General features: G+C 41.2%; 1 protein-coding gene across 5 annotated transcripts in view; it reads right to left on the bottom strand.

Annotated features, from left to right (window-relative positions):
- ANXA3 (annexin A3) overlaps window positions 1-12,032 on the bottom strand; it is a 55,946-nt gene extending 43,914 nt beyond the window's left edge. For 3 of the 5 annotated variants that reach the window (XM_057727498.1, XM_057727503.1, XM_057727502.1), the window contains exons 1-2: window positions 11,895-12,032; window positions 8,838-8,890 (exon numbers count right to left, since the gene is read on the bottom strand). In XM_057727498.1, the coding sequence (XP_057583481.1) occupies window positions 8,838-8,852 (15 nt within the window). In that variant the 5' untranslated portion in view covers window positions 8,853-8,890; window positions 11,895-12,032. Of the gene's footprint in view, window positions 1-8,837; window positions 8,891-10,393; window positions 10,514-11,790 lie in introns of those variants that run through there. The other 2 variants (XM_057727499.1, XM_057727501.1) reach the window with 2 other exon arrangements.
- Between the last annotated feature and the right edge of the window lie 415 nt (window positions 12,033-12,447).

The following is a 12,447-nucleotide window of genomic DNA, read 5'->3' as shown; positions in this document are numbered from 1 at the left end:
ACAAGATTTCTCGCATCGATGGCCAAGATCATTAACGCTCACACGACATGATGTTAAAATGCACTGACTGTTTCATGGATTTCGTATGAGTATGTTTGGAAAGTGTTAATCCTAACAAGTTGCTACAGATTTAAAAATGCTTCCTAATGCAAAGTAAACCTAGACAGTAGAAACTCCTTCTACAGTTCATGCAAAAGCTGTCAGGACTATAGGGATTCTTTGTGGCCCTTGGAGGACCCTGAAGTAACAAAAGAACTGTAATGCACCCCAAATCCCCTCGTCCCTCTCCTATCACTTCACGGGGGTTTTCTTCTTGCTCATCTGCCTCAGAGCTTTACACCTGCTGTTCCCTCTGCTTGGATGCTCTTCCCCCAGACATCCTCCCAGCTCACTCCCTCACTCCATGTTGATTTCTGCTCACATATCTGAGCAGAAAATAATGTACCTCATCACTCTTTCTCCACCTCTGCTCTTCTCCAGAGTACTTAAAACTGACTTTATACACTATACATTTATTTCTTTGTTTATTAGCTCTCTTCCCTAATAAAATCAGAAGCATGTAAGCTCCATGCTTTTTTATTTCTCTTTCTCTGCTATATCCTCAGAGCCTAAAAGTGTATCCAGCATATAGTAGATGCTTAGCAAGTATTTGTTGCATGAGTAAGTGAGTACAAAATGCTTTCCTGTTCTGGGTCTTGTTTTCTTTGTTAATTCTCAAATGCCATCACCGGACTTTTCAGAGTTCCATGCCATATCCCCAAAATCTGACAAAAGCCCTCTTCACCTTTTGTAAACCGTGTTCACATGAGACTGTCACTACTCTTATTTAAACATGCCTCCAGAACCTAGGCGAGGTATTTAATCAAACACAATAGTTGAAAATGAAAGGAGCAAAGATCTGAGAATGGAGAAAGGGGCAGACTTGAGAATTTTTTGCCCTTTGGACTTATTCTCTTAATTCATATAGGACCTCTGTATTCATCTTATTGCTCAGTACTCTAAAATACTTATGTTTTTCTAATTGCTTTGCAACCACCAAAAAAACAAAAAACAACTTTCAAGAGAGTCAGATCACAGCTTCTCCCCTTCACATTCCTTGCTCTCAATCTAAAACTTTTTCTTTGCCTCTGATTTACCAGGCTTCTTCAACAGCAACAAGTTAGGTTATTAAATATAAAAGAGGGACCCTCCATCCTTGGTGGTAGAGCTTGGGTCAGGGAGTGGCAAAGAGCAGTCCTATAACGTTTATTCCATTCATTCCCAGGAAACTTCTCTCTTCTCACTCAGATTGTACAGTATTTCTTCCCAGGGTTTGTCCTAAAACAAATCTCTAAATGTTTTGGTTTGAAATCTAGGTCTAACCTATCTTTCATTAACTCCTGCAGAGGACCATTTGTGAAACTGTCTGAGTGCCAATATTTACCTAAAGAAGCTTCAGAAAACATGGTTTGAAACACACACCAGACAGGAAGTTAGAATCATGTCGAAAGTACCTAATCAGGCATGATGCCTGTACTGCTTGCGATATGAAAAGTCCATTTCCATGAAAATAGTTATAAAGCCACATCATCCAGCCCTGAGATGCAGTAGACAGGAGGGAGACCAGAGAAGAAACTCAGCATATCCACATGCATGTAACACAGGTGTCTTCCCCATATGCAGTTTAAATTTGCATGGCTGGGAAGAGCAAACACAGCAGGAAAGAAAGGTCTAGTTGGATGTCCAACAAAGCAAGAAATATGAAAGCAGATGGGGCTCTTACCAGTCCCTCGTACCCAGGGTAAAAACCTCCAAATGCCCAGGGCTGATGTCATCCATGGGGCAGAATTTGAAAGGCAGTGCCTTCCCCAAATTCCCTCCACATTAGCACACTGCCCCTTTCCTGGGAGTCTTACCACTAGTGTCCTGCCTCTGGGGTAGGCTGCAAAGACGGGAACATTGTATCTCCATGTGTCAAAGTGCACCAATATTGTTCCCAGGAAAGAAAATACTAAAAATAGAAGTGGTCAGAAAGCATATATTTGGGGAAAATCCATTGGTTTCAGATGTCTCAGAGAGAATCATTCCAGTGGGGAGAAGGATTTGTAATAAAATCAGGCCCAGGAAACAGGCAGAAGCTTCTTCACTAAAACAGTTACGGGATATTAATGATCAAGGAATGTGTTTTTAGAAAAAAATTAATATACCGGGATGATAATGATTACATCTACTGACTGCTCACTACATGCCAGGCGCTGTTCTACGCATTCCACAGGAACTGATTACATGCTTTCAAAGCCTAGATGATGTAGGTACTGTTATTATACTTATTTTACCGATGAGGAAACAGACATAGCAAGAAACTAAGTATGCTCAAGGTCATATTCGAGAGTTTGCCTTTTCATCAATTAGAGAGTCATGAAAAGAGCTGGGGTTGTGGCGGGATGGTCTTCCTTCTGCTCCTGAGGGAGCCCACTGCACTAAGTACTCACTGCTTTCACTGCCTAACTACCCTTTGGATGAACTTCTTCATATTTACAGGAAGTTATATTTTCATAAAGTTTGTTTTATCCATTAGTTCCAGAGTCATTCTATGTTCCCCGTCCTCATTTTGCAAATTAACATTTGGCATGGGGAAGGAAGAGTATATAGCAAGTTCGGATGTTACAACAGTTCATGATGATTATAGTGACTACGAGTTAATGCAGAAAAATTTTAGTCGCATAATAAAAATATTAATTTGAGGGTTCAAACAGTTATTGCATTCATTATTAGTCTGTAAAGTAAGTTAGGAATTGACCAAGAAGCAAAGGGCTCAGGGTGTTCGCCTGAGAAAGCCAGCCCTGTAGAAGGCACACATAGGAAAAATACTGCTGTGGTATCTTAATAAAAATGTTCCAAGACATTCTAATTTGTGGGCTGCTTGAGTGCTTGCTATAGATGTAAAGGCAACATCCGACAAGGACCTTGATTTCAAAGAGTACAAACCGATAAGATACCAGGTCCTCTCATCAGGGGTGAAGTAGGAAAAGCCAAGCCTGAACAGAGATACATGGGTTTCCCCCGTTATCTCAGTGTAGAGCCTCTCTATGAAACCTTCCATAAGCCGAAATGGTGTAAGGCCAACGGTATCCTGAGATTTTCAAAAGTTGACTTTATGCCACTTCAGTTTTAAGAAAGACCTACATTAATACATTGACGGCATAAAAGCAAAATCCTCTTTGGATTTCTTTCAGTTACCAAAAACAGATACAGACATATCAAGTCTTTATTGTACTTCATTGTGCTTTGTGGATATTGCATTTTTACAAATTGAAGGTCTGTGACAACCCTACATCAAGCAAGTCTACCAGCGCCATTTTTACAACAGCATTTCGTATCTGTGTTGTATTTTGGTAATTCTAGCAATATTTCAAACTTTCTTGTTATTACTGTATTTGTTATGGTGATCTGTGTGTAGTGATCTTTGATGTTACTATTGCAAAAAGATTACAACTCCCTGAAGGCTGAGATGATGGTTAGCATTTTTTAGCAATAAAGCATTTTTAAATTAAGGTATGTACACTGTTTCTTTAGACAATGCTATTGTACACAAGAGACTACAGTATAGTGTTAATATGACTTTTATTTTTATCGGCTATATTCCCCATGTTGTACAATATATCCTTATAGTTTATTTTATACCCAGCAGTTTGTACCTCTTACTCCCCACCCTTATATTGTCCACCCCCCACCCCACAATGGTAACCACTAGTTTGTTCTCTATACCTGTGACTCTGCTTCTCTTTTGTTATATTCACTAGTTTGCTGTATTTTTTAGATTCCACATATGTGATACCATACATTATTTGTCTTTCTCTGTCTGACTTATTTCACTCAGCAAAATGCCCTCCAAATCCATCCATGTTGCTGCAAATGGCACAATTTCATTCTTTTTTATGGCTGAGTAGTATTTCATACACACACACATATGTATTATATATATATACACAAACACACCATATCTTCTTTATCCATTCATCTGTTCATGGCTCATGTTGTTTCCAAATCTTGGCAATTGTAAATAATGCTTCTGTAAACACTGGGGTGCATGTATCTTTCCAAATTAGTGTTTTTGGTTTTTTTGGATATATACCCAGGAGTGGAAATGCTGGGTCATATGGTAGTTCTCTTTTTAGCTGTTTGAAAAACCTCCATACTGTTTTCCACAGTGGCTGTACCAATTTACATTCCCACCAACAGTGAACGAAGTTTCCCTTTCCTCCACATCCTCACCATTTGTTATTTGTGTTCTGTTTGATGATCGCCATTCTAACAGGTGTGAGGTGATATATCATTGTGGTTTTAATCTGCATTTCTCTGATGACTAACAATGTTGAGCATCTTTTCATGTGCCTGTTGGCTATCTGCTTCTCTTGTTTGGAAAAATGTCTATTCAGGTCTTCTGCCTGTTTTTCAACTGGATTGTTTGCTTTTTATATGTTGAGTTGTATGAGCTGCTGATGTATTTTGGATATTAACTCCTTATCGGTCATATCATTAGTAAATATTTCCTCCCATTCAGTAGGTTGCCTTTTCATGTCATCAATGGTTTCCTTTGCTGTGCAAAAGCTTTAAATCTAACTAGGTCCCATTTGTTTATTTTTGTTTTTACTTCCTTTGCTTTAGAAGACGGATCCAAAAAACATTGCTACAATTTATGTCAGAGAGTGTTCTGCCAATGTTTTCTTCTAGGAATTTCATGGTTTCCAAAACATAACTTCTTTTTTTAAAGTGGCGTGTGTTTATTGTATGTTGTATCACAACAAAAGATATAGCTATATAGACATAGATATAGATATCACATTTTCTTTATCAATTTTTTCATCAGTGGACACTTAGGTTGTTACAATGTCATGGCTACTGTGAATAATGCTACAATGAACATGGGGGTGCAGATGTCTCTTTGAGATACTGATTTTCAAAACATAACTTTTATATATACTGGGAAACCGAAAAGTTCACATGACTTGCTTTATGGCAATATTCACTTTATTGTAGCCGTCTGGAACCAACCTGCAACATCTCCAATGTGTTCCTGTACGACATAAGTCTTTCATAAAAGCAAAGTTATGTAATGCAAACTTTCAAAAAGTAGGGCCACCATAATTCAAAAATTTTAAACAAAGGAAATATTAATGCAACATCTGAAACAATGGGATGGTTGCAACACTCCTAGATAGAACATACAGACTTAGGAAACCAGCTAATCCTTCATCTTCAACGGTAACGTACTGAAATGGCAACCGAAATCTTCCTTCTTGATCACATCACTCCAATAAACTTACCATACACTGGTAACCACAAATGATCGACAGTTTTGTGGAAAAGCACAGACTGATTGCTCATTTGTGTTTGGGTGTGTATGTGCTTTGTGTGAAAGGGGGAAAAAGAGAACAGATAAAACTTAGTGATAAGAGAGTATTCACAGAAATGAGAGTTTTTTAAATTGTGGTTAAAAAAAAAGCATAACATAAAATTTACCACATTAAATATTTTTAAGTGTACAGTTCAACAGTAGTGAGAATATTCACATAGTTGTGAAACGGATCTCCAGAACTTAACTTTTTCATTGTATGGAACTAAAACACTATATCCATTAAGCAACAAATCTCCCTTTCCCCCTCCCCCCAGACCCTGGCAACTACAATTTTATTTTCTGCTTCTATGAAATTGACTACTCTGATACCTCATATAAATGGAATCATATAGTATTTTGTCTTCTTGTTACTGGCTTATTTCTCTTAGCATAATGTCCTTAGGGTTCATCTATGTTGTAACATATGTCAGAATTTCCCTCCTTTTAAAGGCTGGATAACATTCCACAATATGCATACCCCACATTTTGTTTATCCATTCGTCCATCGATGGACACTTGGGTTCCTTCCAGGTTTTAGCTATTGTGAATGATGCTGCTATGACTATAAGTGTGCAAGTATCTCTTCAAGATCCTGTCTTCAATTCTTTGGATATTTATCCAGAAATGGGATTGCTGGATCACATGGTAGTTCTATTTTTAATTTTTGGAGGAACCACCATACTGTTTACCATAGTAGCTCTGAGTTGTTTTTAATATTTGTCCTCAGATATCTCACCCATAAATATTAGTTCTTTAATTTGAGACAGGAGGAAAATAGGAAAGAAAAAGCAAAAGCAACGCAGTAGGAGCCTCTCTCTGGCTAAGGCCTCTTTCTTCACTCGAGTCCCTCAATCCCTCTGCCCACAGCACAGCTTCCCTTTTCTGGTCTGTTCCTGTCCCTTCTTTCCTGCCGCCCAATGCCCAATGCCACCATCCTCTTGTGGTAGGCAGAACAATGGCTCCCAAATAAAATGTCCACACGGTAATCCTTGGACCCTGTGAATGTGTTATGTTACATGACTAAAGGGACTTTGAGGATGTAAATAAGGTTCCAAACCTTAAAATAGAGAAATTATCCTGGATTATCCGGGTGGGCTCAATCTAATAATGTGAGCACTTACCAGCAGAGCACTTTCAGCTGGAGGAAGCAGAGGAAAGCAGAGAGAGATACCCCAGAAGGGCAAGCTAGAGAGATTGCAAGCATGAGAAGGATTCCATGCACCATTGCTGTTCTGAGATGTAAGGGGCCACATACAAGGACTGGCAATGGCCTCCAGGAGATAAGGACAGCTGCCGCTGAGAGCCAGCAAGGAACTCAGTCTCACAACTGCAAGGAACTAAATTTTGCCAACAATCTAAATAAGCTCAGAGGTGGATTCTTCCCAAAGTTCTCCAGAAAGGAACGCAACCCTGCCAACTCCTCGATCTTAGTGCTATGAGACCCATTTTGGGCTCTAACATATAGAACTATGTGGAAATTATAAAGGGGTTTTAAGTTGCTAAATGTGTGGTGATTGCTTACGGAGGCAGTAGGAAACAAATATACCTCCTCTCATACTCACCTGGGTCTCTCCCAGCCCTTCAGAAATGTGCCTTGACTTTGAAGGTGTCAGCTGGAGAGCCTGAACCACTAATTCCATGTCGATTCACTAATGGACAAGGGCTAGAGGAAGACTAATTTTTTTGGAGCGATGAAAAGTTTTTTTCATCTGACTCTACTAGATATCTGTAACAGCAGCAGGAATTTCAGACCTGGAAAGGGGGAGATCAGCCTACTGGCCAGGGATACGAAATAAACTGGGATCAAGCAAAGCCTCAGGATAGCACACCTCCCCCTGACACTGTGCATACCAAGGCCTATTCATGTCTCCACACGATTTATTCTTGGAGCCTCTCTTCCCCTCGCTTAGAAAATAAAATGTATTTTCATCATTTAAAAAAAATCAGAGGGCCTTCCCTGCTGGTCCAGTGGTTAAGAATCCATGCTTCCAATGCAGGGGGCATGGGTTTGATCCCTGGTCGGGGAACAAAGATCCCACATGCCACATGCAGCAGCCCAAATAAATAAATAAATAAATAATTAAAAGAAATCAGAGCACAGAAGGTGATGCATTGAAAATGAAAGTGCTCCTGCTCATAGGTCCACCTTTCTAGAAAGTTTTCACGTAATACAGTCTTTATGTATATATATTTTTTCTTTCTCTGAAACAGAATCACTCTATACGTACTATTTTGTAACTTGATTTTTTTTAAATTGATTAATATATCTCTGGACATTTTCTTTCGTCAATACATAGACAGCTGACCCACTTTTTCTCATTTTTTAAATGATTACATAAAAATGGCTATAAGTTACAATTGGGAAATACCATACCTTACAGATGGCCATTTATGCTGTCTGTGTATTTTCATTAGTCCATAGGCCTATATTTTTTCAACCTTATGCAAGTACATCTGTATGATAAATACCCAGAAGTGGAATTACTGGGTTACACAGGGTGTGCATTTGAATACTGATAGACAGTGCCAACATACCATCCCAAAAGAGGGCCAAGTTTACTCTCCCGTGAACAGAGTTTGAGAGTGCCTGTCTTGTCCACATCCTCTGCAAACTGCTCTTCTTACATTTTTCTGCACCTCTACCAATACTTAGATAGAAATGATTTCTCATTGTGTTATTTACATTTCTTTATTTATCGGTGAGGTATAGCACCTTTTCATATGTTTGTTGGACATTTATAATTCTCTTCATATCCTATTCATGTCCCTCACAAATTTCTCCATAAGTTCACTTTTCTTATTGGTTTATTCAAGTTATTTTTATGCTAATGAAATGAGTCTTTTGTCAAATATGCTGCAAATATTTTTCCCCTGTGGGTTGTCTTCTGATTCCACTAATAGTATTGCTTGCTGTCATAAGTTATAAATTTGTATATAGTTAAATACATCAATATTTTTCTTTTAGGCTTTTGGTTTGTATCATGGTTGTAACTGCCTTCCCCACTGCAAGATTATTTTTTGAATTCACCTGTATTTTGTCTCTATCATTCCAGTATTTTATCCATCTGAAATTTAGTTTCATGTAAGAAGGGAGAAAGAATATAGATTTATTTTTTCCCTCAAACAGCTAGAAGTTTTCCTAACATCATTCATTGAATATGCCACCTTCTCCTCTCTGAATGTGAAATGTCTTTTTCTTATAATAAATTCCCAAATCACATAATTTATCCTCCGTTATTGACGTCCCTGCTTTTGTTTCAGTACAAATTATTTTAACTATGTACCTTTACAATACATCTTAATATTTTATTTTTAGACATCCTTTAGCTTTGAGGCATGTTAATTTTTTCACATGAACCTTTTATCAAATTTCAAAAATGTTTTCTTAATATTTTGATTTTCTGTATTTTGATTTGGCTCAGATAAGCTATTGTGTTATGAAGGCTTGATTTTTACTTACCCAGATAGATGCCATGATATTCCACCTTTGTCTTGAGTCGAGATCACACTAACCTATTGACAGAAAAAAAAGTACTGAAGGGTATAAATCTGAGATTCAGAATACAATAATCTCAGCCTAACCCTTAATCTCTAATCCAGAAAACAGAAGTCAACATTCAAAGAGAAACCACCTCAGGAAGAGGATGTGTCTTTAACATCTAGTACCCCATTTACTAAACAAACACTGAGCACCAACTACTATATCTACAGCGGACTGTGCTAGACCTGTGAAGGGCTCAAAACAAGAGAAAAAAGGTTTTTTCTGTACTTAAGAGGTTTGCAAATACGTGTCCTGGAAAGCTAATTTTTGACTCATTTAAAATCCAGTAGAACTGCATTGATTGCTGATTTTTAACTACCATCACTGGGAACAACAAAAACTTGTCCCCCTCCCCCAACTTTTAGCTGGCTTCAGTTTGATTCCTTGTGTTTGTAAAATCTCCATTTACATTTTACATGGCCCCAAGTCTACAGCCTGTTATAAACAGACATGCCTGCTCCTTGAAGAAGGTCCAAAGGAGGGACCTTCTTGGTAGGGCCCAAGAAAAAGGGTGAAAAAGGGCAATTCTTGGATGGATCCCTGATTGGGAACCCAGACACACTTTCATATGCAAACATTATTCAAACATGCTCCATGACTGGCTTAGAAATAAAAGTTGCTCCTACCCTTCCTTGGAACAAAACATTCTAAAAATTCAGTGATAGCCCCAGAGCGAAGTACAACAGGAAATGACACTATTAGTCCCTGGAAATATTTAGCCCTGATTTTCTCAGGCTTTCTGTAGGGGAGGGCAGTCAGCTCTTTAGTTACAGGGGCTAACACTTCATCCCTCTAAATATACAGTGGATACAAAATAAACATCATTAGTTCTGGTTTTGCCTGTCAAAGCTAGACACAATTTCTTAGAGCCTCAGTGTCCTCATCTGTAAAAAGGGAAGAGGACGGCTGTTGCTGGCACTAAATGAAATAATATGTGTAATAATAATATCAGCTCATGTTTTGAGTTCTTACTATGTTGCAGGTAATATAAAAAAAACACAACAGGGAATTCCCTGGCCGTGCAGTGGTTAAGACTTGGCATTTTCACTGCTGGGCGGGATTCAATCCCTGGTTGAGGAACTAAGATACCACAAGCCAAGTGGCCCAGCCAACAAACGAACAAACAAACAAACAAACACTGTAAGCTCAATTCTGAAAGGCTAGAGATTTTTGTCTTGTTTGTTCACTAGGGCACAGAATGCACTACACAAAAACAAAAACAAAACAAGCAAAAAACAAACGCTTATTGAACGAATGAATGGTTGAATATAAGCCTCACAATAATCCAGGGGAGCTGGGTATCATTAATAACATCTCTACTCTGCAAATGAAGAAGTTGGGGAACAGAGAGGTACAGTCGATCCCTTGGTATCCACAGTTCCAGGCCGCTCCCCCACCTTGCCTCATGGTTACCAAAATCCACCGACGCTTAAGTTCCCTGTATACAATGGCACAGTACAGGCAGCACTCCTTACCCGCAGGTTCTGCATCCGCGGATTCCACCCACAGCGGTTGGAAGTTGAAACCCGCGGCTACCGAGGGCCGACTGTACTATAACGTTCCAGTCCCACAGCGAGTGAGTGTCCCTGCACTGAACCTAGGCAGTCACACTCCAAAGGTATGCATTTAACCCCCAAGCCTCTGCCTTATGCAAGTGCTCCGCCCATACACTGTCAAAGCTAATGCTCAATATCTGTTGATCCAGTATAATCTGTAAATTACAAACATTTATTACTGATTTAAGTTTTAAGTGAAGAATTACTCCACAGTGGAGGCTACATGACCTAACAATAGAACCTTAAACATCCTTTCCTGAAACAGATTAGAGTGAGTACATCATTTCCTTTACTTCCACCCCGGTCCCTGTATTTCAATAGATGTCTCTACACCACCACACAGCTCTGGGAACAAGGTTCTGGTTTTCTTTACATCTTTGAATTCCCTTTCTCGTCAGTCTGACGTTTTCTGCCTCCATGAAAGCCAATGGCGCTATCTTTGCAGAAGAATGTTTTTATGAGTTACAATTTTTATGAAGTTGATTTTTTTCAAGTTCTAAATGTAGCTCTCGCGGAGAGCTGAGAGCCTGGCCTACTGTGCAGAACACAAATTCTCGGAAAGAATTTAGTCCGGCCGTGTTACTACCTTCTTATCAGCAGCCGGAGGGGCCTTCAGCGACCCAGGACCTCCTTGACCCAGGAGCTCCTTGACCCACTTGAAACCACAATTTCCCATATATGGTCATTTGCAATCAAGTACTCAGATGCCCTACCTGCTGATTCAAATGCCAGGGGAATGATTCATGACCAGTGAATCAGATTCTTGAAATCAAAGAAAAAGGTGAGTCTTTTCATGGGAAAGCAAACTTCTCGGACTCCCAACGCCCAATATCTAAATACACTTTTACTTTACCTCCTAAAAAATTAAGTGAAATACAGTAAATTGCCTAAGTGAAGAGGAGGAGGTGCTCACAAGGACGGGTGGGGTTCAAGTCCTCAGAACTGAGCTTGGAACCAGCCCCTCTTGAGAGGCCGGAGACCTGGAGGACCATTCCGACCCGCCGTTCTTTTTCTGTTCCCAAGACCTAGAGGGCTGGGGAAGCCAAGATGGCCAACTGCATCCCTGCGTGGCTCGCTGTGACCAGAAGCCAAGGGTCGAGGGCGCCGGGACAGCTGGTCAGCTCGCGCCCCGCCCTGACCAGAACTGGGTGACCCTCCCAGGGCAGGCACTTTTGCTGCCCGGGGCCTCAGCTTTCTCGATTCCGAAACCCGGGCGGTGAACTCCACGCCCGCCGAGCCCCCTGGGGCCCTGCACCCCCCCCCCCCCCCCCCGCAGCCGGGTCGGTACTCCGCGTGGGTGCCTGCCCAGCGCTCACCCGGGGCCGCGCTGCGCTCGCGGGGGAACCGGCCGAGGCGCGCCCGTGGCTTCGAGCCTCTGGGTAGCCGGGCTGGCGGCGACGCGCGGGGAGGCTGCACTTACCTGGAGCACGGCCCCGGGAACGGACGTGCGGAGGAGCGGCCACCGAGGGAGTGCGCCCCGGGCGTCGCGGCTCCGCGCTCGCTCCCGGACCGCGCCCCTTCCTCCCTCCCCTGCACCGCCTCCCGACTCCACCTGATCGCCACCCGCGGCCGGAAAAGGGAAGCCGCGCCCCGCGGCCGTCCCGGCGGCAGCGCCGCACGGGCGCGCCCTCGGCCGTTCGCCTCCGGGGTCTCTCGAACTTCACCGCCCTCTTCTCCCATCATCCTCACACTGACACCCAAGTCCTCGATTTTCACTTCTCCTTCACTTACACTAAGCTTTTCTTCAGGTTTAGTACAAGCTTGTTTTGTTCTAGGCGTTGTGGATTCAGAGATTGGAAAGTCTCCACTCCCAAAAAGCTCAGGGCCTGGTATGGGATGGCCAACATGTAAACACGAATAACAGCCCATAACACTGACCTAGCATTTCCTTTGTGCCAGGCACGGTTCTGGATTCTTCACAGATATGCACTAATTGAAATCTTACCGTAAACCTATAAGGTAGATACTATTAG

This window comes from Hippopotamus amphibius, chromosome 3, assembly GCF_030028045.1.
Source record: "Hippopotamus amphibius kiboko isolate mHipAmp2 chromosome 3, mHipAmp2.hap2, whole genome shotgun sequence".
Lineage (NCBI taxonomy): Eukaryota > Metazoa > Chordata > Mammalia > Artiodactyla > Hippopotamidae > Hippopotamus > Hippopotamus amphibius.
The sequence above is the reverse complement of the archived record's forward strand: the minus strand, read 5'-3'. Positions and strand labels throughout refer to the sequence as shown.